Raw genomic sequence first — 26,376 nt, 5'->3', positions numbered from 1 at the left:
TTAGCTGACTAGGATATTAATCTGAACTATTTCAGCCAGTTGCCTACTAGAATATAAAAGCAGCTTGAATTGCATAGTATCTTGCACAGCTGGATGGCTAGTATTACTATGTCATAAAAAAAATTGAACTGATATCTTGACCTATTGCTCTACCATTTCCAACTGGGGTGGGGGGGTTGATGAATACATTCTCTCAATTTGTCAGATATGGAACTATATAAAGTTGTGTATGCTTTTTTTCACTCTTTTCTTTGACAGAAAATAAATCAATCTCATCTTCAAAACACTATGAGTCACAGGGAAATTGCTCGGCATCAGGCATCCTTGTCAGTTTTCTCCTGGCAACAGGAAAAGACACCAAACTGTCCTTCATCCAGCAATCAGGAAACCCCCTTAAAAAGAATTTTTTCTACCTCCAGTTTTCCTTGGGAACAAGAGAAGACTCCCAGCCATTCTGGCCTGAGATCAGAGAAGAAAGATTTCAACAGAAGTTTCTCTAATAATTCTAGTAATTCTCCAGTCATTGATAGGTTAAAAGCACAAAACCAAGGTATCTTGCATAGTGTAACGGTGTCTTTAAATGTGATTTTAAGGAGAATTTAAAACCAATACATAGAACTTCTTCATTAAAGACTATAAGTCTTTCTCAGCCTTTTAATGACTTGGAGGTCAGCGTATAAAATACTATATGATAGGTCTGTTAACATTTTTTAATTGATAAAAACGTTCTTCTAGGAAGGACCAATTGGTAAGGTAACTCGGTTTTCATTCAGCTATGTTTAGTCCCTTTTGTTTTTCTGATCCTGATCTTTGTATGGCTATAAGAGATTTTATATTATAAACTTGCAGAATAGGTCCCTGTTAGAAATGTGATGTACTGAATTTGGGGATATAGAAAAATGCCATTTAAAATACTACCTTCCTATTCCAGGCAATAATGACTTTTCATGAGAAATAACCAGAATTTGTTGTCTTCTTTTTGGCAAAGGAAGAGTAAATACAATAAATAGGTTACCTTCCCATTTGTTTCTGAGTTTTGTCTAAAACAGATTTTGAAATAAACTGATAACCAAGGTCCTTTACTAAGCTGTTCTTTCTCATGCCTCAGATAGGCAACAGAGGCAGGGGCAGTGTATGCCCCTTGTTAAACTAAAGAGTGCAGTAGAATGAGCAGTTAAAGTTTTCTGAACTGAGTGCACTTCTCACCCTTCCCTCACTAAGGGAATTGAAAGGTTCACCTTTACCTTGCCTGCCCCCATGTAGTGAAGGATCTGTATAGAGTAGCTGTAAAGTTTTAACAGTGATTTAGTAGCTGTCTTGGATGAGCTTTGTGTCATCAGCAGATGTGCTGTTTTGTCACAGGGGATTTATGATAATTTCATGTGACATTCCTTAATTTTAGCTCAGTCTCGCTTTGGTTTGAGGTTTTCTGTCAGTTAATTTGGTAGTATTTAGTCTGTATACCATTCTTTTTGAAAGGATGGATGGGTCTCTTCAGAAGCAATTTCTCTCTCAGCACTTTGTTCTTCCGGAAGATTTCTACATAGAACCCATGAGTCTTAAAGTAGCCTTTCAAAAAAATTCTTATTGGTATTAGTGAAATCTATGAGGTAGGCTTTCCAGTTGCTGAGAAATTTCACGTTTAAAATTTGGTTTCGGTCCAAATCGGGGAAAAAAAAACCCCTTACAATTTCCAAAGTTTACAGTGCAGAAATTTGGGGAAATTTTCATTTTCTAAATACCCCACATGGTATTTCCTAAATGAAATTATCTTCCCAGCGTTTCTTAACACTGCTGAATGTAACTGAGAGGCTGCCCCAGATCAAGGGGTTGTGAAACAGCCACTACCTGGCCCACAGGTAGTTTACAAAGAACCCAGGAAGGATTTCATGTGACCTTTCCCTGGATTCAGTAAAAGGTTGTTGAATGCAAGATGTTTTGGTTTCAGCAACTTGGTGTTTCCAACCAGCTTTACTGGTAAATCTTTTTTTGTAGAATAGTTTTACAAGTAGAAACATCCACTTGTGATGCACTGTTTATTCAAAAGCCTAGAGTTTCAGGTCAAGGCTTAGTTTATATTGTTGTTTTATCTTAAAATTAATTGCATCTGACTGCAGCTTTATAGGGGTTGTCCACGACTTAAAGAAGAATTTTTATTTTTTCTGTCATTGTTGATGTGTGTGTGTGTATGTTATATAACAAGCAAGTAGTTTTGCGTCCTGCAGCAGTGGGACAGATCATCATAAAAGATTAACACACAATAATTTCTCTTACTTGTTAACAGTTTGATGTTGCACTCTATTATTCTTCAGAGCTAAAGGGGAGAAAATCAGATTCTGAATTTCTCTAAATACTTTTATCTTGATAATATTAGTTTTAGTTTGCAGATATGCAAAGCTTTAATCATCTGAAAAATGAGGTTAGACCTTTAACAAAAATGTCTTCAGCGGAAGCAGATCTTTAGAGCAGTAGTTCTTGACCTCATTAGACTCAAAGCATCCCTTGAAAAATACCAATTTTTACGTTTCACTTCGTTGTTGACTGGAAAAATAATAGAACAATTCTTCTGTCTCAAAGAACTAAAGACCACAGCAGGGTAGATTGTTTTTGATGCAGACAGGATTCCTGTTTGAAATTTCAGGATTTATCTTATGAATCACATGTAGGTGCTTGCACGTTTAGTATCTTGAGGCACCTTTAAAGGACCTCAAGGCATTCCAGGGTGCCATGGCATCTACTTGAGAATCACTGCTTTCAAGGAACTATGTCTGCAGTATTGGTGGTCCTTGCATACATATAAGAACCAGAAAATAAAGCTATTAATTTGTCTAGAGTCGCTCCTGATGCTCAAAAATATATAACTGGTGCCCAGGATATTTTTAAAATTTGGCATGCTTTAATAACTCATTGTTATAAATAATATAAGGACATTTTATGAAAAATCTCACTTATTAAATACATTAATATTTTAACATCCTTTTTATTTGTACTTCTCAGGGGCCTGAGGTTTTATAAAATACAGAAAATAAATCTTTTTAGGTTGTGTAGGCTGCTTGTAAGTAGCTTTTTAAAATACTAAAACATTTCTCACATTCTTTTTTAAATTAAGAGCTAAGCTCCAGAGTTAAAGAACTGGAGCACATTCTACAAGTTCAAGAAAAAGAAAAGAAATCTCATATGAATAAACTTCAAGAAACTCAACTTCAGCTGGATAAAATGAAGCAGACATTAAGTGAAAAAGATAATAACTTGAACAAAGGCAAAGATGAACTGACTAGAATGACAGCACAACTTGACCAAGCTGCTGCACAGGTACCGTGTTGAATCAGATCACTTTTGGCTCTTTGTACAGCTAATTTCCTGTGCTAATGTTTGTCAGTTATTTAGCCACAATTACATTTTCAAGATACCTGAATATTGTTTTATTAGCATATACAAAAGAGAAAAAATTATATCAGACAACTTTTTAATACTTTTAATTAGCCTGCCATTTTCTGAAAGGTCCCAAGACCTTCATAACAGTAACTTGTCGTCATACAAACTCTGGCCTTTAGGTAGGATTCTTTGAAAATCTGAACAAGCCTTGTTGATGAAGTATTGTGGAGCAACAATGACATCTGGTGGCAAGATCTGACCTCAGATGGCCACTGTAAGACAATCTAGGCTGCAATTTAGAATCTACTTTTTAAGCTTCAGTAGGCCAAGGAAAATGGTCCATGTATTCTAAAGGATAAGGTTATATTAAAAACTAGGTTGTGATGGACTTAAAGCTGAGAATGTCTTACAATATATGTGCTGTAATTATAAACAATACTTTTAGAAATCCAAGATATTTAGACTTAGGGCTTAATTTAAAGGGCCCCTGATGTTTGCACATATGGAAATGTAAAAATAAAGTTGCTTGGCGGGGAAGAGCCTTTACTTTGTTTTCATTGACTTCCTCCTCTGGTCTGTCTACAGTGAGGAAGAGGTGGGAGTCCTGGCTCTGTAGCCTGCCCCGTAGCACCCAATGACAGCCCTGCTACTGCGCTCACTCCTATTTAAGCCCTATCAGCTCCACTGTGCAACTCTGCCTGGTTCCTGTCTCCCGAGTAGCCACTAGTTACCTCCCTTCTGCAGCAACTGTGTGATGCTGCAGTCCTGACAGCAGGTAGCACCAAGCTGGGAGGTAAACAGTAAATGTTAAATGGTATAAATACAATTACTGTTTAAACTTTTACATTCCTAGTGCCCCCATGCTTCTAACTTTGTACAATCCGAAAATTTAAGTGGATAAAAAATGAAACAAATGCTTAAAAATAAACATTTATTTTTAGCTTTTTAAATTATTAAAAAAAATAAAAGTTGAATTCCACCAAGCCTACTCTGTCCCTTTTTGTATTTTGCTTTTCCCCCCTGCTTAGTTCAAAGGTGGTGGTGTATTTAAGAAGAAAACTACTGTCCTATATTTTCTGTAGGTATGATTATTGCATTGCACATAATTTTCTGGTAGGATTTCTGTTTGTTGAGAGTTGGGGGTGCATACACACAGACAGTAAAATCCCTGTTATATGGTATTCTACTGTCCAAAGCACTCTACTAACTGGAATTTCTATCCAGACGCGGCGGGAGGTGGGGAGGGGAAGCTTGCACACGGCCGCTGCCACCTGCTACCCTGCGCTGCTGCTGCTCCGCATGCGGCCACTCTTCCCCCAGTCCTGCTCTGCATCCATTTGGAAACCTGCACTTTTCAGGTAATCAGCATTTTTAGATACCTGGCACCCCCCCATTCCCCACTCATGCCTGATGACAGGGATTTTACTGTACTAACTTTCTGACTGTGTTAAGTTGACTTAACGGTTAGAGCATACATATATATGTGGAGCAGAGTCAATTTTAAATGCAGTGCAAGATAATATACCTCTGAGGTGTATTATCTTGAGTCACATTAGTTAAATCTACTTAGCTCACAAGTTGGTTGCCACCATATCAAGGGAGTTGTACACATATACTCTCTGACATGGCTCACCTTAAGTCAACTTAGTTAAGTCACCTTACTTTAAGTCAGCTTAGTACGTGTGTATGCAGCCTGGATGCAGGTCTAAGAAGGCTGTAAAATTTTGCTGCATCCTGCCTGTAGGGGATGCTAGTAATTGTACATCAGCATGGGTCAGAGAATTTGCCCCAGGAGCATACAGGAGTTTCTGTTCTCGGCCAGTTGTTTGAGGACCATTAAAGAAGGTAATAGAAATAGGACAAGGCCTGGAACATTGAACTATTCATCCTAGTGTTGAAATAGTTACTTGATTGTGAAGATGTTTAAAGTGTATTCTAACTGTAGCCATAACAAATAGATATGATTAAGGTTTTTTCTTACTGTAACCTATTTTAAAATCAAATATAATTAAGGTAGTAAATATGGAACATATGAAGAATACGTGATGATCTATCATTCAGCTCATCCCAGCTGAAAATGAGAGAGAACAAGTGCCAACTTCTTTAAAAATACTGTAATTTCTAAGTAGTGTTTCACGGGCAAAGAGAGCAAATGGTTTATCTAGAAAACAGTAATTCAGCCTCTGAAGAGAACATGTCAAATTTGGAAACGATTTATTAAACAGTGAGCAAGGATCTCTTAAGTTCCAAAATGTTAGTCTTAAAATTTGAAAGTGCTGTTGGTAGCTATTTAATTTGTACAGTACCTTCCTAGCCAAAGGATGCTTCTCTCTTCTCTACCCAATACAGTTTTTAGTTGTTTGAATTATTGCTTGCTATATTCTGAGTGTACATATATTTTAAACATCTCTTATCAGAGTCCTCCACTTTCAGATTTGTGTTGCTTCTAAAGCTGCAGGAATTTCCTTAATAACTGAGGAGGAGGAGTTTAGTATTATCCTTCTCCGTTTTACAAATACAAGTTGCAAAAGAAAATTAAGCTACTAAAAGAAGAAGAACTCTGGTTATCATGCTCCTTGTATACAGGGGTCACCAGATGTGGCCAGGGCCTGGAACTCTGCCGTCCTAGCCCAGCAGCCCCCTTGCCACTGTCACAAGACAGTGCACCACAGTTTTGAGGATTCCTGCTTTCTAGCTCCCCAGTACCCATGTACATTATCTTTTGGTTTCCTGCTCTGTGAGATTTGGAGGCAGAGCAGCAGAAGAGCACTCACTAACATCAGCTCTGCTTCCATCCCAGGAAACAGGAGCTGCAGAGCAGCAATGTCAGTCCACTCTGCTTCCTCCACTATGTGATAGAAGTGGGGAACAGAGCCACGGGTTGCCACAGCCCCCTGTGCACTCCCTGGCTGGAGAACACAGCACTGCATGCAAGTGCAATGATTTTGAAGCATGCAATGGGGAATGTTACAAACATTTGAAAACTTCAAACTTTACATCTGTACAAACACTAGATGAAACAGTGGTTTGGGGGCTATACAGGACTGGGATATCCAAGTGAAGTGTGTTTTTTTTGTATGGGGTTGGTTAGGCAAGGTTTTGGCAGGCTGAACAGGACTCAGTTGTGCTTTTCTTCTGAAGCAGCTGTTTGAACTGGTAGATCATGCTTTGTATTGATTGACTGGCAATAGAGCAGGAGCTAACTGAGTCAACTGCTGCCTTTCGGGTATTAAAAATATTTCCTCTTTTTCTCTCATGGCTTTTCCTTTCTGACAAAAAAATTCCTACACCCATCTAGGTTGGTTGAACAGGATGCTGTGAGGAAGATCTGGACTTCAAAATTTATTTTTTATACATAAGTTGCTCCAATAGACTGAATAAACAGTAGGTCTGTTGTCTAAAAAGGCAACCAGAATGTGGTCTTTGACAGTGCACAGATTAAGCTAGTATCTATGAAACTGTGATTAGGTATCCATATGGCATCATCATAATTTTCCCAGAATTCATGTTGTCATCTTTGCATGTTGTCATCTTAGATATTTATTTTCTGTCAGTGTTTCAGCTATAATTAGAAGGGTACTTTTGTCACAATGTTCCATTTCATCAATAATTTACTAAGTTATAACTATGTAAGTGGAACTGCATTTCAATAAAGCATAAATTAAATATGATAGTGCACAGTTACCAGTGCATATGCATGCACAGGTATCAATAATGTTTTCTCATCACATTAAATTGTCTTTTGGGTCATCTTCTAGGTTAATATCAGCTAACCATGAAGAAGCTTTAAATTTTGTCACCCTTTCACTTTATTTCAGTTGAAGATTAGTTATTTGCTTTAATGAAAAGACTTCAGAAAATCAAGGATGTTCTGCAGAGAGAGTAATTTTCATTTTGCCATGGCAGTTTTCTTTTAAATTGGTTGTAAATCTCCCTGGTGTGCTGTTAACAGTATTGTCAATTCAACAATGAAAAATATGCTGTTCTTGCTGTTCCAGTGAACCAGACTGGTTTACTGTGGTTTTTTGTTGTTGTTGTTGAAATTCTCAATTATTGCATGTCTAAATGCTTTTAGTTATTTAGCTTTTATTTGTACCTACTGAATTTTATTATGTTATTGTATTGAAGCCAAATGAAATCCCTTATCAGCTTAGCCTTAGATAAAGTTGAGTACCTGTCAGTTTCATCATTCAAGTTTTTGTGATTTCTCCAAAAAAACCTGATTTTTCTGTTTTTTCTTTTTTTCATGGTACCTAGTAGAGAGGGATTCTAGTCCTTATAGGGGAGGTCTTTGGGTGCTATAGCAATACAAATACAATGAAATAACTTTTTCATCCGTAACTCTTAAATTCTTCATAGTATGAAACAGTGGAGCAAAAAGTGAAAAAGCTGTCAGAAGAACTGAAGTGTCAAAGACAAAATGCTGAAAGTGCTCGTCACTCATATGAGCACAAAGTAAAAGAAAAGGAGAGGGAATATCTGGAGGTAAGACGAGAACCATTGTTTTCCCTTAGACTGCTCTTATTCAGGTGAACAAATTGTTCATTGTGAAGTACTTTTCCCTGATCTGATCCTACTGTAGGTGTGCTAGTACTTTTGTGCACAGATTCACATTCTTTTGATTAGCAGCAGCAATTGGAGCTATGCGTGTCTTATGCTTCCCACTAAGGAGCATAAAATACTGAGTGGTTCCTACTGACTCCGAATTCCTTCCTTCTGCCCATGACAAGAAGGCAGAACTTAAGTGCCCTCATGGGTTTCTTCTAGCACAGTTAGGATTAGTGTTCCAATAAGTTTTAACATTCAACGTATTTTATTTTTATTTCATTATTTTTATTAAATAAGAGGTTTAGGAGGTGTAAAACATTGATCTCATGGCTGGGACAAGGTCTCTGCTCTTTGTCTAAGGCAGCAATGTTCCTGAATGATAGGCATTTCAAATGCCTCTTATGCCCTGGTAACCATATAGTTCTAGGAGTGATTTGGTGTTTTACATACCCCTGACGGAGGGGATGATCTCACTGCACCTTGCCTGTTGATTATATAGTGCATCACTATAATATTATCTATCAAGACTTTGGGAAGGCAGGAGTGGAGGAAAGGCTTTGAGTCTTGAAATGTGACTTGGAGTTCTAATTCATTTATGTATAGATAAAAATGTTGGTATAATCAGTTTTATACCCAAATATAATCCAAATGAGTTCCCTAGCCTTGCTTGGAAGTATCCAGTATTAGGATCTCGGGCAGGATAACATGAAATGACATGCATTGGCCAGCACTTTGCAGGTTTGTGTCCCAAAATAAAGAGAGAAGCGCTCTTGCAGAGACTGCGATCAGCAATTACCTGTTGTGCCTGTCAGGCTAATAAACTGACTTCAGCCATCTTAGAAGAGGCTAAAAATGAAGACTTCATCAAAGTGGCATCAACAAAATGCATAAAACCATGTTATTCAAAAACCTTTGGCAATCCTATTGATTGGGTAGAAATGAAGTGAACCATAATGGAGAAATCTGTATTTGCTAAGTGCTGTTTCTTACTTTGTTTAGTGAGTTAGTACCATCAGTATAGACAGTACTGTTATAGATAGTTCACATATAGTAATGTCTGATTGTGACAAAGTGTGCTTCAAGCATGATTAGCAGGAGTGTTAATCTGGATTATGGTTCAAATTTTGAAGGAGGAATCATGACTGAGTTAGGAGTATGACAACGCTTCAGCCACTGTTTTGGTGCTAGGGAAGATGAATAATGCCACATTTGGGTCTTACAACTTGTGTTTCTTTCTGCTACAGTGAATTTGACCCGATTGTACTCTACCTCCTAAACAAAAGATGAGCAGTCCTTTTGATAGCTGTGGAAACCCAAGAGAGAGCGAGCATTTCATCTTACTAGGGTATAGGTGAAATGCTGCTTTAAAAGCAGCACATTTCAACTCTGCAGTTCTCTGAGTCAAAGTGCCCTTCATTGATCACTCTAGAATGCTTTCCTGAAATTATTACTATTTTACTGCTAAAAGCAAATCTTAGTAGTTTATGGAAGTAATGCTAGAAAATAGGTTGTGAGGGTACATAAGTATGCTGGAGGGGTGTTTGATTTTACTGGAAGATATATGGTTGCCTAGGAAGGCTATAGAAGGGAAGCACTATCACTTTGTTGCCTTTTCCTCCTGACAACCTCTTGTGATCTTTATCTGAAGGGAGTCTAACTTATTTTGTAAATAGATGTCTTTTTCCAGTAGGCATCACACATGCTTCTCTACTTTCTCCTTCACCTATCCTTTTCTGCTCCTTTTGCTATCCCCGATGCCTGTAAAATTCCCCAGGCCTTTCATGGACAGGCTATTTAAAGTGTGTCTTCCCCCACTTCGCTAGAGGTGACAGTTACAGTACTTTGACTAGAAAACTGTGGCAGTTGTATTTATGTTTCTTTTCTATCATTGACTTTTAGGAACTGTCTCGTCAACAGCGTTCCTTACATACACTAGACCAGCAGTGTAACCAGATAAAATCCAAGCTGAACCAGGAACTGCAGCAAGCCAAAAATGACTACAATGCTCTACGGGCAGAACTTGACAAAGTAGGCTTCTTAGATGTAAAAACTTCAAATAAAACTGGGAAGGAAGCATCTAAATTGTGGTCTTCTAGGGTGCCTATACACGAGCAGCGATCCTGTTCCGATATGCTGTAGTAACAGTGTGTCAGAGCAGGCTCGATTAATCAAGTCTGCTGGAGTGTGGTAATTACTGTGCTCCAGCAGACTCCAGCATATCATGTATCAACATCCCCATGCTTAAAAATGGTGGTGGGGGTGCTTTAACTAAAGCTTGTTGAATGAGCTTTAGTTAAAGTGACCCTGCTGCCATTTTTAAGCACAGGGATGCTGCTACATGAGACACTGGGCACTTTAATTAGAGCAGCTCTGAGAGCCACTCTTATTAAAGTGCCCCTCTTTCCCAAACTCCTGGAGCACATGTATAAATGCCTAGTTATATGCTAGCACATGTATAACATGCTAGTTATTTGCTGATGTTTATTTCATGTAAAATTAATAAAGCCTGGTTTTTGTGTGTGTACTTAGATCTATATGGCTATAATATTAAAGTGAAATTAAGTAAATTTCAATTCAATCAGAATAAGCTGTTGTGTGTTCTTATCAAAAGGTGTGTTGATACACAAAGGGCTGGGGCTTAGCTGCTTTGTTAGTTAGCCTGTTTCTCCCAGTGAAGAGAATGACAAGGTATGGATCATGCCACCAAAACAGGCTTGCTGATAGGGGTAAATAGAAGTGGTTGTTTAGGGAGCAAAAAAAACTCCAGGGAGAATTGAGAGAGAATTTCTTGCTGGCTAGTTTCTAGGCAGAGACCCTGGAGGATGGGTGCATCTGAAAGGGAGTAGCAGCCAGCGGGAGAGGTTGCAGCTGGGGAGGGATCTTGCTGGAAAGAGGGCAAGTGACAATTTTTGAGGACTCCAGAGGAGGCTTGTAAGACATCTGCAGTTTTGTTGAGAGCTATACCAAGAGAGAGATGCTATGGTGTCAGAGCCTTTTGGCTGAGAATACCTTTTTCTTTCTGCTCTTATTTAAGAGCTTTTTCCTTACTCAAATAAGTTGCTTTTTATTCTGACTTTGTAATACATAGTCATAGTATATTGACTTAAGATGAGTTCTAAAACTATCTGTTACAACTATTCTCCATGACTTCTTTTTTCCTTGTGTATACTCTTCTTTACACACCTACTGCAGAAACTTCAGGTTCATGCAGGAACTTTGGTGCTTTAAAATTTTCCCCTGGAAAGCTTACTCATTTCCATAATGGCTTTTTTTTTTCTTGGTGATGGAATTTCCTTCCTTTTAACTTGGAGTAGGGCTATTGTGACAAATCTAAAATAAATTAAAATTAGGGAGAAGTATCTGGATCTGATTATGATGATTCAATTTATGATCTTGCTTACTGCTACATGAATGTAAGGTTTCTTTCAGAAGTCTTAACGTAAAGGTTACTACGGTGCTAATCTTTTATCTCTAACTATATTCTCAGGAAATAAAGCTACAGATTTAATGTTTTTAGGCCATAAATACAGGCAATTAAACTTCAGTGTTCTTAAGAGCATGTTACTGCTCCAAGAATCGCAAGTGGCCTTACAACACCATAGTAAGTGGTTTGTAGATATTGCCTCCCTATTTTCAATTAGAAGTTTGAATGTGCATGGTAATTTGCAAGAAATTTTGAGGCCTGTTGGTCAAAAGTCACTGCTTTACATCTCCAAACTGCATGCTTTGATTTAAAAAAAAATACAGTAGTGCAGAAGTGTCAAAAATGGACCGTGGGCTGGATTTGGTCCACAGAGCTGTGTCTTCTGGCCTTCAGGGCTCCTGAAGAGTCTGGCAATTTAGGGTCTGGGTGAGCAGGTTTGGAGTCCAAGGTACAGAGCCCTGTTAGGGGAGGGGGTGGGGTGTGAACAGTGGGAGTGCTGTTAACCTCCACAGCTTCCTCTGCCACTTAAACTGAGTCTGGATCTGGCCTGCAAAGAGTCCTGTGGTCTGTATCTGGCCAAGGGGGCCAAACCAGTAGTTTTGGAGAATAGAGAACAGGTATTAAAGACTGCTGCTCCACTGGTTGAAAAGGGCTCCAAACTCGTAACAGTATTTTAAATGTTGCTTTGTGATTGTGCACCTCAGAATTTGCCTGGAAATATTTTTCATATACTGGCATTTGCAGTCTTGAGTTTTTAAGATTGTCTTTTCTTTACATGCACTTCTTTTGGACTGTCTGATTCTTAACTGGATCATGCCAGGATCCCCAATTGTACTGCAGCCAGATCCAGCACATGGAGTTGGGTTAGTGTACAGAGTCGCTCCTTGGCTGGGTCTGGTATGCATCAGTGCACTGACATGCATCCATGGACTGACCCAGTGTTTCATGAGGCCCTCGAACTGGCCCTGTGCCACTCATCCAGCCTGTGGGGCCAGGCAAGTTGAACACCACAGTTCTGGATTTCCCTTAGGATAAAAAAAAAAAAAAAGATGGAACTTGAATTTGTTCGGTTTTGTTGCATCAAAACTCTAGCTCATACTTTAAGGAAGCAATTGGATTTTTATTTTAAAAGCCTTTATTTAAAAAAGTAATTTTAAATAGAATTGCAAATTCCATTTGATCTTTTTCCTTGTAGGTGACAGCAGCAAAACAGCTTTTGGAACGTGATTGCAGTGAGCTTACTCAGAAGCTGAGTAGAGCAGATCAGGCATTACTAGCAACTCAGTCAAAGGAAAATGAGCTGAGGAAAAACTTTGAGGTAAATAAACTGGAGTAGTTGGTATAATTAATAATCTAAATGGGAAATCAACAAGTACTAGTGCTATCTACACCTTACTGACTTGTTAGGGAACTCTGTAAGCTGTATCTTGTATTCCTATCAAATTCATCTTTAAACATTGACTCTGCTTTTATTGGTTGTGTTCAGGCATCCTCTACATGTTACAGGTATTGCGCAATTAACTGGTTAATTACACAATTACCTTGAGAAGAACTACTCTTCCAAAATAGCTATCACACCATAAAAAGCTCCAACCAGTTATAAAGTTAAACTTTGAAAAATTGTGTACTAACTTTAATTTGCACATGTAGCAGGGTCTCTGGTCAACTGATAGGGTTCCCAGTCACAAGAGTGTACTATACCCAGTTGGAGCTCAGAGTCCCACAACTGAGGGGACTCAGCCCCAGCAGCTGCCAGCTTTGGGTCCCAGCAACACCCTGCAGCTGCTGGGTCTCACAGCTGCTGATGCTGCATTCCTCTCATATGCTTTCTGGTGCCAGGGCTCAACTCCCAGCTGTGGGTGTTTTGTGCACCCCTGACAGAGCCTGGGAGATCATGGCAGCTCCATCTCCCAGTCCTGGGGGTGCATTGGGTACCCCTGCAGCTGGGAACCCCTCACTTGAAGGGGGCCCTCAGCTGTGGGAGCTTGCTTCTTGCTGGTACAGTGGGATCCTGATCCCAGGTTCCCCCTGCACCAGGAATAAGATGTAATAGGATCTAATGCACAGTTGTGTAGATTATACATTAGTGCTCATCATGCCTTTACTTGCATGTGTAAAGGGGCCCTCAGAGAAAGAGCTATAGCTGATGTTGCAGCTGATTCCATTGGGACTAACTCAGTTTTTCAGATCCCCAAATAAGGACTGAGGCCTGATTTCAGTTTTATTTTAAGGCGCTGAGGGAAGCCTAGAAGTAAAATAACAATGATAACCTCTGCTGCTGAGACGGGGTGCTGCGGCATTCTGCAGTGCCCAAAACGTCAGTTCTGAATAAATGAAATGCATACTTTCAGGCGGGAGTAATAAAAGCATATATGATTGAAGCTAAGTTGATTGGCTACAGCTGGAGGTAGACTAACCTGATGAAGGTGACAGAAAGCATTTCAGTTTTGTGAAAGCCTTGCATGAATGGAGACAGCACTGTTGCAGCAAATTTTTGGAAGTGTTTCGATTTGCTTACAAAAATAGTCTTCTTTCTAGGGTTTAAATTCACTAGTTCTTTTTTTCTTCATCCGCTTGCTTGCTTTGGTAAGTCACTTGGATGAATTGGGTGGTGTTATTCTAGACTGTGAACAATAGTTGTACTGAATAGCTGAATCTAAAAAATACTCATAAATAATATTTTAAATGATCAATATCACTAAAATATTTCTTTTCTCTAGCTCTACTTTTTCACAGCCTCCATGTGAGGGTGTTTTTTAGTGTGCATGAAGAACTTAGACCCCATTCCTCCCTCTCCACTCCCAGCTGTGATGAATCAGTTTAGTAAACTCTCTGAAGGATGCTAATTGTACATCCAAAAACAAGTCTGGTTGGAGGTTTGGGATACAAAAATAAAGTGAAAATTGAACCGGACATTTCTTTGCTTGGTTTACCAGAGAGATTTTTATTAGTACTAGGAATATGATGTATCCTGCCTTTGCTGTTGTATTTAAACCACTTTAACAGTTGAATAAAATGTTGTTGGATATATGAAATGATGAATCTCACTACTGAGTCATACAGGATACATGTTTAATAGGGCTGTGCAAAATTTCACTGGGTGTTTCGTTTTGAAGCTGTTTCAACCTCGAAACAGTGAAATCAAAATGAAACAAATGCCTTCAAAACAGTTTCGGAATGAAACAAGGGCACTTGAAACGTTTTGAAGGTGGACTTACTTGGCTTCAGTACCGGTCCCAGCCAGCAGCAGGACCCTGCTGTCATCCCTCGCACAGATCTGGGGGCCATGCCTCCCGGGAGGAGTCTGGCACAGCTCTGCAGCCCTTCCAGGGGTGCAGGCCCCCAGATCCTCGTACCGGATGACAGGAGGATGCTGCTGCTGGCCCCAGGCAGCAGGGGCAGCCTTCTGTCATCCCATATGCAGATCTGGGGGCTGCACCCCCCAGAGTGTTGTGGGGCTGGCGGAGTCACTCAAAGTGCAGCCTGGTTGCAGGGGGCAGTGGAGAGCCAGGGCTGTGCTCTGTCAACATCACAGAGCTCAGCCTGATGGGGGAGAGCCAGTGGTGGGGCAGCTCTGAACACAGCCCTGGTCAGTGGCTCTCCCCCACCTCCTGCCACCCAGCTGCACTCGAAACAGCTCTGCCAGCCCGATGGAGCTGAGCCCAGTGGTGGGAGGCAGGGTGGAGCCACTGGCCAGGGCTGTGCTTGGACCAAGGGCTGCACTCCCAGTGGTTCCACCACTGGCTTTGTGCCACCTCCTGCCGCCGGGCTGAGCTCCATGGGGCTGGAGGAGCCTCTTGGAGCACAGCCCTGGTGAGCACAGTCTGGCAGCTGGAGCCTCCACCGCCCCATGGAGCTCAGCCCGGTGGCGGGAGGCAAGGTAGGGCTGTGCTCTGAGCGGCTCCACCACTGGCTCTTCCCCACGTCCTGCCACCGGGCTGCACTCTGACTCCTTCAGTCCCAGAGCCCTTCTGGCAGTGAGGGGCCCCAGATCTACACATGGAATGACAGGAGGCTGCTGACGCTGGCTAATGACATGTTTTGCTTGTCAGCAGCTTGAGGTGCAGTTTCCCAAAAACCCTTGCGCCTATCTCCGTGAAACTAGGCAGGCTTCATGGCCTCAGAAGTGGCTACTATCCCTGCACGTTTCATCTGAGTCAGGCAAGAAATGACAAAGTTATAGGCAGCTTTGTGCTTCCCCATTATAGCCTCTGCACAAAACGTCGAAACTGTTTTGACAAAATGAAACGGAACAGTGCTTTCGAAACTAAATGAAACACTATCCTGGTGAAACAGAAGTCAATATGTAATGGTGCTGTTTCACACAGCCCTAATGTTGAATTCAAGGAATTCTGTACTTTGCAGTAACAGGGACTCAAGGATGTTCTGGGATGTTCTAGCACAGGAGTCAGCAATGTTTTCTGAAATGCCCTACTAGGCAGGCTGAAATGACTTACCACGTAGGCTGGCACTAGGACCTGGTCATCATTTCTTCCCATCATTGCTTCTCTCTTCTGCTCAGCTGGCTGCAGTATGGGTGAAGCCCCCACCTGTGGTACAGCATGGAGTGGGCATAGCCCCCTGCTGCCAAATGCTGCTGAAGACCCTGTTTTTCTGGCCAGCAAGTTGTAAGGTGAAGACCTCTGTTCTAGCTCATCACTTTCCTTTCTGATAAGCCACACTTTAAGCATATTGGTGACAGTTTTTGGAGGTGGTGGCATTAGATGGTGCATGTGTGTCTGGGTTAGAATTGCTTGTAATCATGTTGTACCTAAACAACTCATGTACTAAGGAGTAACTTCTGGGAAATAGTACTAGTATGTCTTTCTCTTCTCCTTTCCCTTCTCTTCGAGATGGAGAACAATTTTCATTTTTTTGAATGAAGTAATTTTATCTGCTTCATCATTTTAGTGGGTTTAACCCATTATATGAGTGCCCTGGAAATACCTAGAGAAAAGATAACTTTTTATTTTTTGGCTATTCAGGGACTGTCTTCAATACTTAGGATTTGTTCAGTGATGTAAGGTTGTGACTTCCAAGTTTTTGCTGAACACTTCTTAGTCAGCTCCTTGCATCAAGCTGCAGGAGAAGAGGGTTGGATCTTTCAGCTGTCTAAACACCTTAAACTTGGTTGAAGAGGAACTGGCAGAAAAATGGGGATTTGCTAGTGCTTGTTTTGTATACTGACTTGTGAGTAGAAATCAGCACATGCTATTGCAAAATCAAGAAGCTCAAAATTTATCCTGCTTTAAAACTCATTATATATCAAAATTTCTAGTAAATGTTCCTGAAAACCTGTGTGTTTTTTCAAGTGATTGACATACCAGTTGAATTTTCAGGTTTGGAAGCTATGAGTGGAGAGGAACACTTTCAATTACTGTCCTAGGTTGACTTTTTTAAATAGTTACAAATTAAAAGCCTACTCTGCCAGTAAGTTTTTAACTTTCCATGCATGCCCTCCTTTTCTTGAACTTGGCTTCTATGCTCCGGTGCCCATCTGCTACTAGTAACTAGATGAGTAATTGAGGGCTTTTTTCCAAATGAGCTCTGCCAGTGCTATGCCATCTGTTGTTCAGCTGATCAAGAGTTTGGGGAGAAAGGAGTTTGGACTTCAGAAGCAATTTGGAATTTAGTTGTCTGGATACTTTTTACTGGTCTTAAGTTTTTTGGAGAAAAATACTTCAATAGAATGCATGCCACCTTGAACTAACAGACCCATCCAAGTCTTAACTCTTTACATCCAAGGCAGTTGCATGTTGTTTAGCAGGAAGAATAATGTTATGTATTTTAGATATCCATCCCAAGTGATGGTTGATTTGAGCACAGGATGTGGAATTGGAAATTTCTGATTTTGTCTCTGAAATGGACTCTGTCTTTGGTTCTGGATAAGTCACTTTATCTCACTGTATCAATTCTTAAATTGAGATCTGCTCAGGTTAGGCCACAGGAAATTGGCAATAGCTGGTTACAGGGGATGTACAAATCTATGCCATTTGGTACAATTTTTGTTCCCAAGAAACGCTTAGAAATCAAGGCCTACTTTCCCAGGATGCCAAACAGATTGCATACCAAATCACAGCTGTCTTTTCTGAATAACTTTATGGAACCAATCAGATTTTTTGTAATTCATTCATGATTTGATTTTGTAACTAATGTTTTGTTTTAGGAAGTGAAAAAGGAAAAAAATTTCCTTAATTGCCAGTTTGATCAAAAATTGCGAGAGATCTACCAGCTGGAAGAAGAACTAAAAACAGCAAAGCAATTTTTAAAGCAGAGCCAGAATTTTGCAGAAGAGATGAAAAGTGAGTTAAATGTTTCAATTTATTGAAAACTTGTTGCAAACCATTGCTTTTGTGTGGAACTTGAGGAAGATGTAAAATTGTAGTGTAGTCTCGGCTTCCTAGGGAGAATAGTTATGGACAAAAAGGTGAGAAAATGTTTGTGTATGAGCTCTGTCTTGCTGAACTTCGTTACTGTTAATTTAATTCCATTACAGGCAGTTCTTGGACTTGAGACACAATTGGTTCCAGAAAGCCACATCTTAAGTCAAAACTTACCTTGGAACTAATTTTCCTATAGGAAACAATATTATAAATGGGGGATTGTTTTCCTGAACCAAGGCCTGATACCCTATTTTCACCAAAAAATAACCCAGAATTTTGTACTCAGTCAATTATGAAAGAGTAATATAGCTACATTAATGTATTATAAATAGCAATCATATTGATTTTTAGAAGGACTTCTTCGAGGTGATTTTGCTGGACTTTTTGAAAGGGCCTTGGCTTGAGTCTTCTTAGGAGTCTTGGCTACAGGTTTTGTTGGAGTCTTGCCTGCTTTGTTTAAGAAAGTGTCCAAGGAAGTTTGGACAGATGTTCTCTTCTTTTGCTTGTAAATTTCTCTGTAGCAGCTATACATGTTAAATATGCCCCTACTCACTGATGCACTGTGTTCTATGTCAGGGTTATATGTCCCTGTTTGAGGAATGGCAGCTTCCAAATGTTGAAGTGCCTCAGTCAACTTTGTTGTCAAGACTTTATGAGGAGTCGCTTCAACAGTGGATTCATCTTTTTCCTCTGCTACTTTCTGCTGTTCATCATAAAGACTCATAAAGATTATCATAAAGACTCCTAGCTTACTCCTGAATGATACCTAAACTCACAGGAGCCATGGGGTTTAACTTGATCCTCTAGTCAAATGATTAACAGCCCATAGCCCGCAGAGCAAAGCCATGGCTTGTCCCACTGCCCCCCTGGCAGAGATACTGGCAGTGCTGAGCTGCATTTTGGGGGCTATGGACAGTCATGGGAGAAGCTGCAGCTCATCCAGCTGCATGCCCCGCTGCAAGGCGGGCAGTGCCAGGCTACGCTTCAGTGGTGCTGGGAGCAGGGACTCTGCCCTGCCGCTGCTTATTCAGCTGGGGCAGGGGAGCTGAGGGTGTGTGATGCAGGCATAGCTCGCTCCAGGTGGAAGGCACTGGGAGTGAGGGCTCTGCCCTGCCATTGCTTGTGCAGCCTCCCCACACCTCCCGGACAAGCTGCAGTTTCACTCCGCCCTGGCAAGCAGCGGCAGGGCATGTGCTCCAGATCTGTATGGGGTGCCTGGGGCCAGGGCTGCTCAAGCGCCTTTCACCTGGCACGTCCCCCCACCCCCCCTCTGCCCCCGCCCTCCTGGACCTGCAGCGGGAGTCACCCCATCCTCTCCCCACGCTCCCCAGGTAGCACTTGCCCCAGCTGGGATCCTTCCCTCACTGATCTGCCTTCCCACACCTCTTCTCTCCCTTCTTCCCCCCTACCACAGCAGACTTACCAGCTGGATGCAGCTGTGTCCAGCATTGTAAAGGTGAAACTGGCATTGGAACCTTGAAACAGGGTGTCAATTTACAAGTGTCATAAGTGCTGTTCGATGCAACTTGAAACATCATAAGTTGAGGACTGTCTGTACATATTTGGGGTTTTTATAAAATAATCTAAAGCTCTGGTACATAAGTGGCATTTATGACCTTTATTATCAATTCACATTCTAGATTTTAGTTCATTTGTGCTAGCTTCGTGCCAGTGAAGTAGTGGAGTATTACTGTTATCTCTGTCTTATTGATGGATAACTGAAGCATGAAGAGACTAATGACTTAACCAGTGTATCATAGAATTTCTCTGGCAGAGAAGAACATTGAAGATGGGTATGTTTAGGCTGTAAATCAAGAACTAAACATTGGATCATTCTTTTAGAATCATAGGGCAGGTATCTCAGTCCACCACCCTGCTCAAGGCATAATTAGCTAAACCATCCCAGAAACATGTTGGTTTATCTTTTACTTATATGTTTTAAGGGTGTGGACAGACATAGTGCTTAACTTGTTCCAGGAATGTTACTAGATGCATCTATATGAAACATTTACTGCCAAGTTGCCTAATTAGCTCTGCAGTAAATGTATCAGTGTCTATGTGCGACTCTATTAGACCACAGGAAACTAATAAACTCCACAGCAGATTAGTACTTGTAAATACAATTATTATCCTGCTCTGGAATCTTTTCTTGTGCAGCACCACATGTGTAGATGCTTATGGAGCTGACTGCGGCACGCGGGGGCTCCCTGCTTGCTAGCCCCACACTGAAACACCCTTGTGCCCCAGCCAGTGGCTCTGCAGCATGTTGAGCCAAGTTGGAGCAGCCCCGGACTGGTACGCTGACCCCCTCACAGGTTCTCTGCCAGCCAGGGCTGCTCCAATCCAGTTAATGTTCTGTGGTCCTGGGCACATGTGTAAACGTGGCACCTAGAAGCAATAAACTTCAGCGTGATATGCCCTGGAATTTATTGCTGCACATTAACATGTACGTGTACAAGCACCCACTGATGAGGAACTTGTTCACATTTATCCCTGGACAGAAGCGTCTGTATGTACCATGCTAAGGGTTCTAAGTCACCTTTTAGTGATTGCACTGAGGAGTGATAGTGTTATCTGGGCCATCAATCCTTCCAGTGTCTGGACTTTCCCTAGGATTCCAGTAGAGGGGGGCGGAAGACCTGGATTTGGCTGGTGCCCAAGAAAGAGAAAGATATGGCCCACAATTGCAATTTCAGCTCCCCTGTCTCAAAAAAAAAGGGGTGGGGGGAATAAAAAGGACTGATTGTGTTCAGTGAAGAATGTGATTGTATTTTACAAAATCTAAGTGGTGGTGCCCTGACTAGGAATGCACAGCTGTGGAGGGACTGGGGAGGGGAAGGAGGTTCCAAGGCATTTGGGGTAGTGGAAGAATGGGAGTGGAGGGGGTGCTAGGTGCTGTGATAGATGTGTGGTCCCGTGCTTATATTTCCTAGAGGGCTTACTCTGGGGCCCTAAGATCTCTGCAGCTTTTCATACCCTGCCCTGGAGATCAAGTGTCTGCAGCACAGAATCAAACTGACATGGATGCTTTGCTTCACTACTGTCTGTTTGCACAATAGAGTCCTGGTTGTGTTCCACAGCAACCCCTTGTCCTACATGTGTGTGGGGGTGGAGTAGGGGAGTGAAGAACAGTGTAGTTTGGGATACCTGGAGGACTAACCAGACAATAGGCACAGAATGCTCTGTTCCCATGTAACATTGGACTGGCTTATGGAGGACTGCCTCAGAATAGTACCTTTTTTTGCTGGTGTTCTTTTGAGAGATTCCAGGAAGTTTAAACTGGTCTTCAGTGGCATGCACATCTAGACTCTTGGGCCGTGTGCCACTTTGTGCCACTGCTACTTGTCCCTGGGGAACACCTGTACCGTGAGCACTCTGGCATGTGGCTGATTTACCTCTGGTGGGGTAGGGGTAGCTGGGGCAAGCAATTGTGCTGGCCTGACCAGCCTTACCTGAGGGCTGGGGGAAGCTGCAGCCATGGCACTGCTGCAGCTGGAAGTCTGGCCGGCAGCTGGAGTGTGGCTCTGCCTGGCCAGGTTCTGGTTTTGAGTGGCATGTGCTGCTGCCGTGTGTACCACCCCACTTATTTTCCACATGGATTTTTTTGACCCTGGTATATTTCCTGGGATCAGAATATCCCCCCGTGCTGCAAGGTAGTAGTGTGGGGAATGCCTAGATGTGCAGACCCGTCTGCAGTGCCACATACTGCACAGCTGCACTTGCATGGACATGGCCTTGGGGTTAAAGCTTATTTAGAGTGTTCTAAGGATTATGCCTCTCCACACCCTATGACTGTCCTATAAAGTGTCTTCTGCTCTACCCAGCTTGGTGTCATCTACAGATTTACTAAATATAATTTAGTTGCATCTACTGAGTCATTAAAGAAGATTATTGAATGGAAAATTGACAATTTTATTTGTCTTGTAGGAAAATATTTTCTGTTTTATACAGTAAATTACTGGTGTTCAATAGTATTTATTTAGTAATACAGGAAATTCCTCTGTTATGACGCAGTATTAAGAGAATGAGATAATTTGCTCTACCAAGCATTTTGATTGGTTTGATGTATTTTAGTTTTAAAGGCTGAAAAATGAATAAAAAGGTCACTAAAATTCTTCCAGTAGTCATTAGTATGGTTATCCCTAGTTCTTGAGGTTAGAGCATTGGAAATGAGACTTTAGAAGCAACAGAGTTACAACTGTGAAGTGAAGAATTAGCTACAATGTGTTCTTTCTGTTACTCTATCATGACCATGTTTTTATATAAAGCATGTTTAGTTAATTCCAAAAGTCTGTCCAATCTAGCCAGCTGAATAATACAAAAGTAAAGGTTTCAAAAGACACAAGGACATTTTAATTATATTCTTCTATATTATAAAAAGATTAATACATAGTTGATCGAATAATTAATTTTCTTTAGATTAACCTTTTTAATATTTTTTTTTCAATGTCTTAGATAAAAATCTCTCACAGGAAGCAGAGCTAAAGTTGCTCCAAGAAAACTTAAACAAGCAAGATAGTTCTGTAACTTTGGAGAAACTGAAATTAGTAATAGCTGACATGGAAAAGCAGCAAGAATCTGTTCAAGACTTGCTTATACAAAGAGAAAATCACATTAAAGAATTAAACAATAAAATAGGCAAAATGGAAAAAGAAACAGAAGATTTACAGAAGGCCCTTGGGGTGAAGAAGAGAGAATGTGAAGAAATAAGAAAGGAGATTATCACTTTTTCTGACTGGAAAACTGAAAATGAACAGCTTGCGAATCATCTAGAGTCTGAGAAGGAAGGTTTGCTAAACAAAATTAATCACTTAGAAACGTCTCTCAAAAATCAACAAGTTAAAAGTCATGAAACCTGTGAGAGAGTCAGAAACATGGAAATTGAAAATGAAAGGTATAATATAGAAATTAAAAATCTCAGAGAGACTGTAGAATGTAAGAATGCAACATTAGACGCACAGAAAAAAGCCTATGATGAACTTCAGCAAAAAGCAGACTGTTCAGAGCAAAAATATAAGAAAGAAATAGAAAATATGACTTGGAAAATAGCAGAGCTCACCAACCAAATTAACCTTCTTGGACAAAGGCTCCAGTTGACAGAAAATAAGGCAGTGGAAAAGGATCAATGTTATCAAGAGTTGGTTGTTAAATATGACAGAATCTGTTCTCTTGTAAAATCAAAAGATATTTCTGAAGTGACAGAAGATGGAGAAGTATATTCACAAAATGATGATTGTAAAACTGTTTTAGATGACAGACAAATTGCAATGAGTAATGCCACTGCATCAACAAAAGAGCCTGGAGCAATCACTGAAGATCAAGAAAATCATTTTACAAAAGTTGCACTAGGAACAGGAAAGAACAATCAACAGGATGTGACTGTTTTACAACATCAGATATCTTCTCTTGAGACTTCATTAATAGCACAAAAGCAGTTGAATTCAGATTTACAGAAACAGTATGAAGAATTGATACAAATCAAGGGTCAGACAGAAAAAAGGCTGTTTGAAGTAGAACAGATTCATGGAAGTTTTGTGACGGAGACTAAGCACCATATTAGTAATTTGCAAGAGGATGTATCTGCTCGGCAGGATTTTGTCGGTAAAATATTAGCTGCTCTTGAAGACAAGGACAAGCAATTCCAAAAGTTGAATAAAGAATTAGAAACTCGGCAAGCAGAGATTCAAGATTTAAAAATAAATAACCAAATGCTTGAGGAATCAGTAAGGCAATTACAACTTATGTCTGAAACATGGAATTCAGAGAAAAAAGAGATGTCTACAATGATTTGCTTATATAAAGAAGAAATTGATGGTCTTATTGAAAAAAAAGCAACCCTTCAGGGCATTAACACAACTTTAGAAGAAGAAAAGGTAGATCTTCTAAAAGCACATGCCCATATTTGTAATAATTTAAAGGAAAGAGAAGAAATAATTTCTGACATGTCCAAAAAACATAAAGAGGAACAACTGTCACTTGAAAAAAAACATGAAGAAATTGAAAGAGAACTTGCAATTCTACAAACAAAATACCAATCGGTAGAAGAAAAGAATGCCAACATAGAAAGTATTTTCAGACTTCAAACAAACAACTTTGAGGAGAGAAAATCAGAAATAGAAGAAGACAAACAGCTTATTAATGAACACAAAGAAATTTTATTGAGGCTAAAGTTATCAGAGGAAAAAAATAGAGATTTAATTCAGGAACTTGAGAAACTACAATCAGAGTTTTTCCATATCCAAAATGTATTTTCAGTTGAGCGTGATTGTCTAAGAAAGGAGATATTACATGTCAGGGCAGAACAAAATAAAGTGCAAGAACAATATAACATCCTGCATCAAGAGAGAGAGGAACTAATCAGGGCAATAGAAACAAGGAATGAACATCAAATATGTAACTTAGGCCTTCTCTCACAAGCTAATTATGAACAGTTGAAAGAGTCTGTGGAAGAAAAAGAGAGAGACCTGAATAAATGTCAAGTTAAGCTTGAGCTGCTACAGATGGATCTTGAGGACAAAGAAGTCTCTGTAGAAAACTACAAGACGCAGGTAATGCAACTAGAGGCTGCTTTGAAAAGTTCAGAGATAAAACTTGAAGAAAGTAAGAAGGAAAAAGAGGGGATGCTGCAAGAATTAGAAATTATTAAAGAAAAACTAGAAACTCCAGATGCTAAGCTTATAGTGATGAATACAAATGAACATTCAGAGGATTTCAATGGTGATGTTGTTTCCCAGTACCATTATAAAAAGGGAATGGATGAAAAATGTTCTTCAGGTCTTCATGAGTTAACATCAAGCCAGAATGATGATGCTCAACTAGTATCTTCTTGGCAGATGACAGTAAATAGAGTAAATGAGTTGGAGAAACTGTGTGAAAAGGTGCAGATTGAAAAGTTAGCCTTAACAACTGAACATAATGAATCAGAAACTGAATCTGTGGCAACTACTGCTGAAATAGCAGAAGAGAGAGAACTATTAATGAATGAAGTTAAAATATTAAAGGAAGAAAAAGCTATTGTTCCTGATGAGTTTATGGATCAAAATGATGAAGATGGATCAGAAATACAGTTTAATGAGTCAATGTCATGCAAATCTCTGGAATGCAATGTTGAACTGAACTATGATTATGAATTTTTAAAATTATCTGAAAAAGAAGTTAAAATACACTTTGTTGAAATAAAGGAAAAACTTTTCTCTTTGCAAAACCAGCATAAAATTCTACATGAGCAGCACTGTAAGACAATCTCTCAAATATCTGAGCTGCAGTCTTGTATTGATACACTTAAAGCAGAAAATTCTGCTTTGTCAACAAGTCTGAGCAAAGTTCATACTGATTTAGTACAGGTGACTCCTGTCCCTAACAGTGGTGAGTTTAAATCATTTGACTCCAAGCACATCTTTTCTCCATTGGGTCTTAATGAAATCTCCCGTTTTGCAGAAGAAAGTTTTGTGAGTTCTTCTTTTGACAATCATATGTACAAAAAGTCTGAAGAAATAACTCATCTGAATAGCTCCAAAGAATCTGTTTTAGGGGATACAACAGAAATTAGTTTAGTTGAAGAGCCTTATGATCATGCTTTGGAACATATTCCACAGCAAGAGAGCATTACATCTACAAAATCTCAGCTGAACAGTAAAATTGAAGAGCTTCAGACACTGTGTCAGACATACGAAAAGTCTATCAAGATGCTTGAAGACCAATTTTGCTCTCAAGAAAATATGAAAAATGAAGAGATACAAGAACTAAAGCAAATAATCCTTTCTGAAAGAAAAGAAATAGATGACCTCAAAAAGCAAAATGTTTCAGACAATGATCAGTGGCAGCAAAAACTCAATATTGTAACCATGGAGATGGAATATAAACTGGCAGCAGAGAAAAAACAGACTGAGAATTTGTTTCTACAGCTTGAAGTGGCAAGACTCCAACTACAAGGCCTTGATCTAAGTTCTCGTTCACTGCCGTGCACAGACATTGAAGATGTAAGTAACGACTCACTTCACACTGATTTGTGTATGTCATTGGATTTATGGTACAAGCCAAAACAGGCTTGTTTATTAATAAGAACCTACCAAATTTGAGGTGGTAGGTTCTTACCAGCTGATTTAATGAGGAAAATGCCAGCTCATTTAATGAGGAAAATGCGGGCCTGGCAGCCTTTTTCATTGGGGACCCCATGCCTCCGATTAGCCAAGGAGCCCTGGTGGCCCTGCCCCTCACCACTTACTAGCTGTGAGGTCTGTTCATCATATGGCCTTGCCCTTGCTGTTGACTGGAGAGGGGCAGGGCCTTATGCTGGACAGCACTTGCAGCCAGTCAGCAGTGGGGATGGCAGCCATCTTGGGCTGCCTGTCATGTGAGCAGCGCCCCTAATCCTCTCCGGTGGCCTGTACAGCTAGGCCATGGCATGGTGAAGGTAGCTGGCTCCCTCTGGGGAGCCAGCATTTTATTTTTGGTGAGGTTTTTTTTTTTTTTTTTTTTTTTTTTTCCCCTGCAGCTTTTGTGGGCAATGCCAGATTTTGTAAAATCCTGATTTTTTTGGTAGGTCCTTACTTATGAAAAATGAAAACTATTTAAAAGTATTTTCTCTATATCATTAATACCGTTTCAGTTGAGATATGGAAATGTGCAACTTTATCTTTGGTTCCG

The 26,376-nt window shown here is 40.2% G+C and overlaps 1 protein-coding gene across 2 annotated transcripts in view; it reads left to right on the top strand.

Moving 5' to 3' along the window:
- Positions 1 to 26,376, top strand: part of CENPF (centromere protein F) — a 58,615-nt gene that overhangs the window by 8,566 nt on the left and 23,673 nt on the right. For both annotated transcript variants that reach the window (XM_090048984.1, XM_090048994.1), the window contains 7 exons: positions 259 to 550; positions 3,110 to 3,312; positions 7,735 to 7,860; positions 9,823 to 9,951; positions 12,543 to 12,665; positions 17,514 to 17,649; positions 22,186 to 25,709. In XM_090048984.1, coding sequence (XP_089905110.1) covers positions 259 to 550; positions 3,110 to 3,312; positions 7,735 to 7,860; positions 9,823 to 9,951; positions 12,543 to 12,665; positions 17,514 to 17,649; positions 22,186 to 25,709 — 4,533 coding nt within the window. The remainder of the gene's footprint in view (positions 1 to 258; positions 551 to 3,109; positions 3,313 to 7,734; positions 7,861 to 9,822; positions 9,952 to 12,542; positions 12,666 to 17,513; positions 17,650 to 22,185; positions 25,710 to 26,376) is intronic.

The sequence above is a fragment of the Crocodylus siamensis genome, chromosome 1, assembly GCF_052110815.1.
Source record: "Crocodylus siamensis isolate JL-2025a chromosome 1, ASM5211081v1, whole genome shotgun sequence".
Taxonomy (NCBI): domain Eukaryota; kingdom Metazoa; phylum Chordata; order Crocodylia; family Crocodylidae; genus Crocodylus; species Crocodylus siamensis.
Note: the sequence above shows the minus strand (reverse complement) of the source record. Positions and strands in the feature narration are given on the sequence as shown.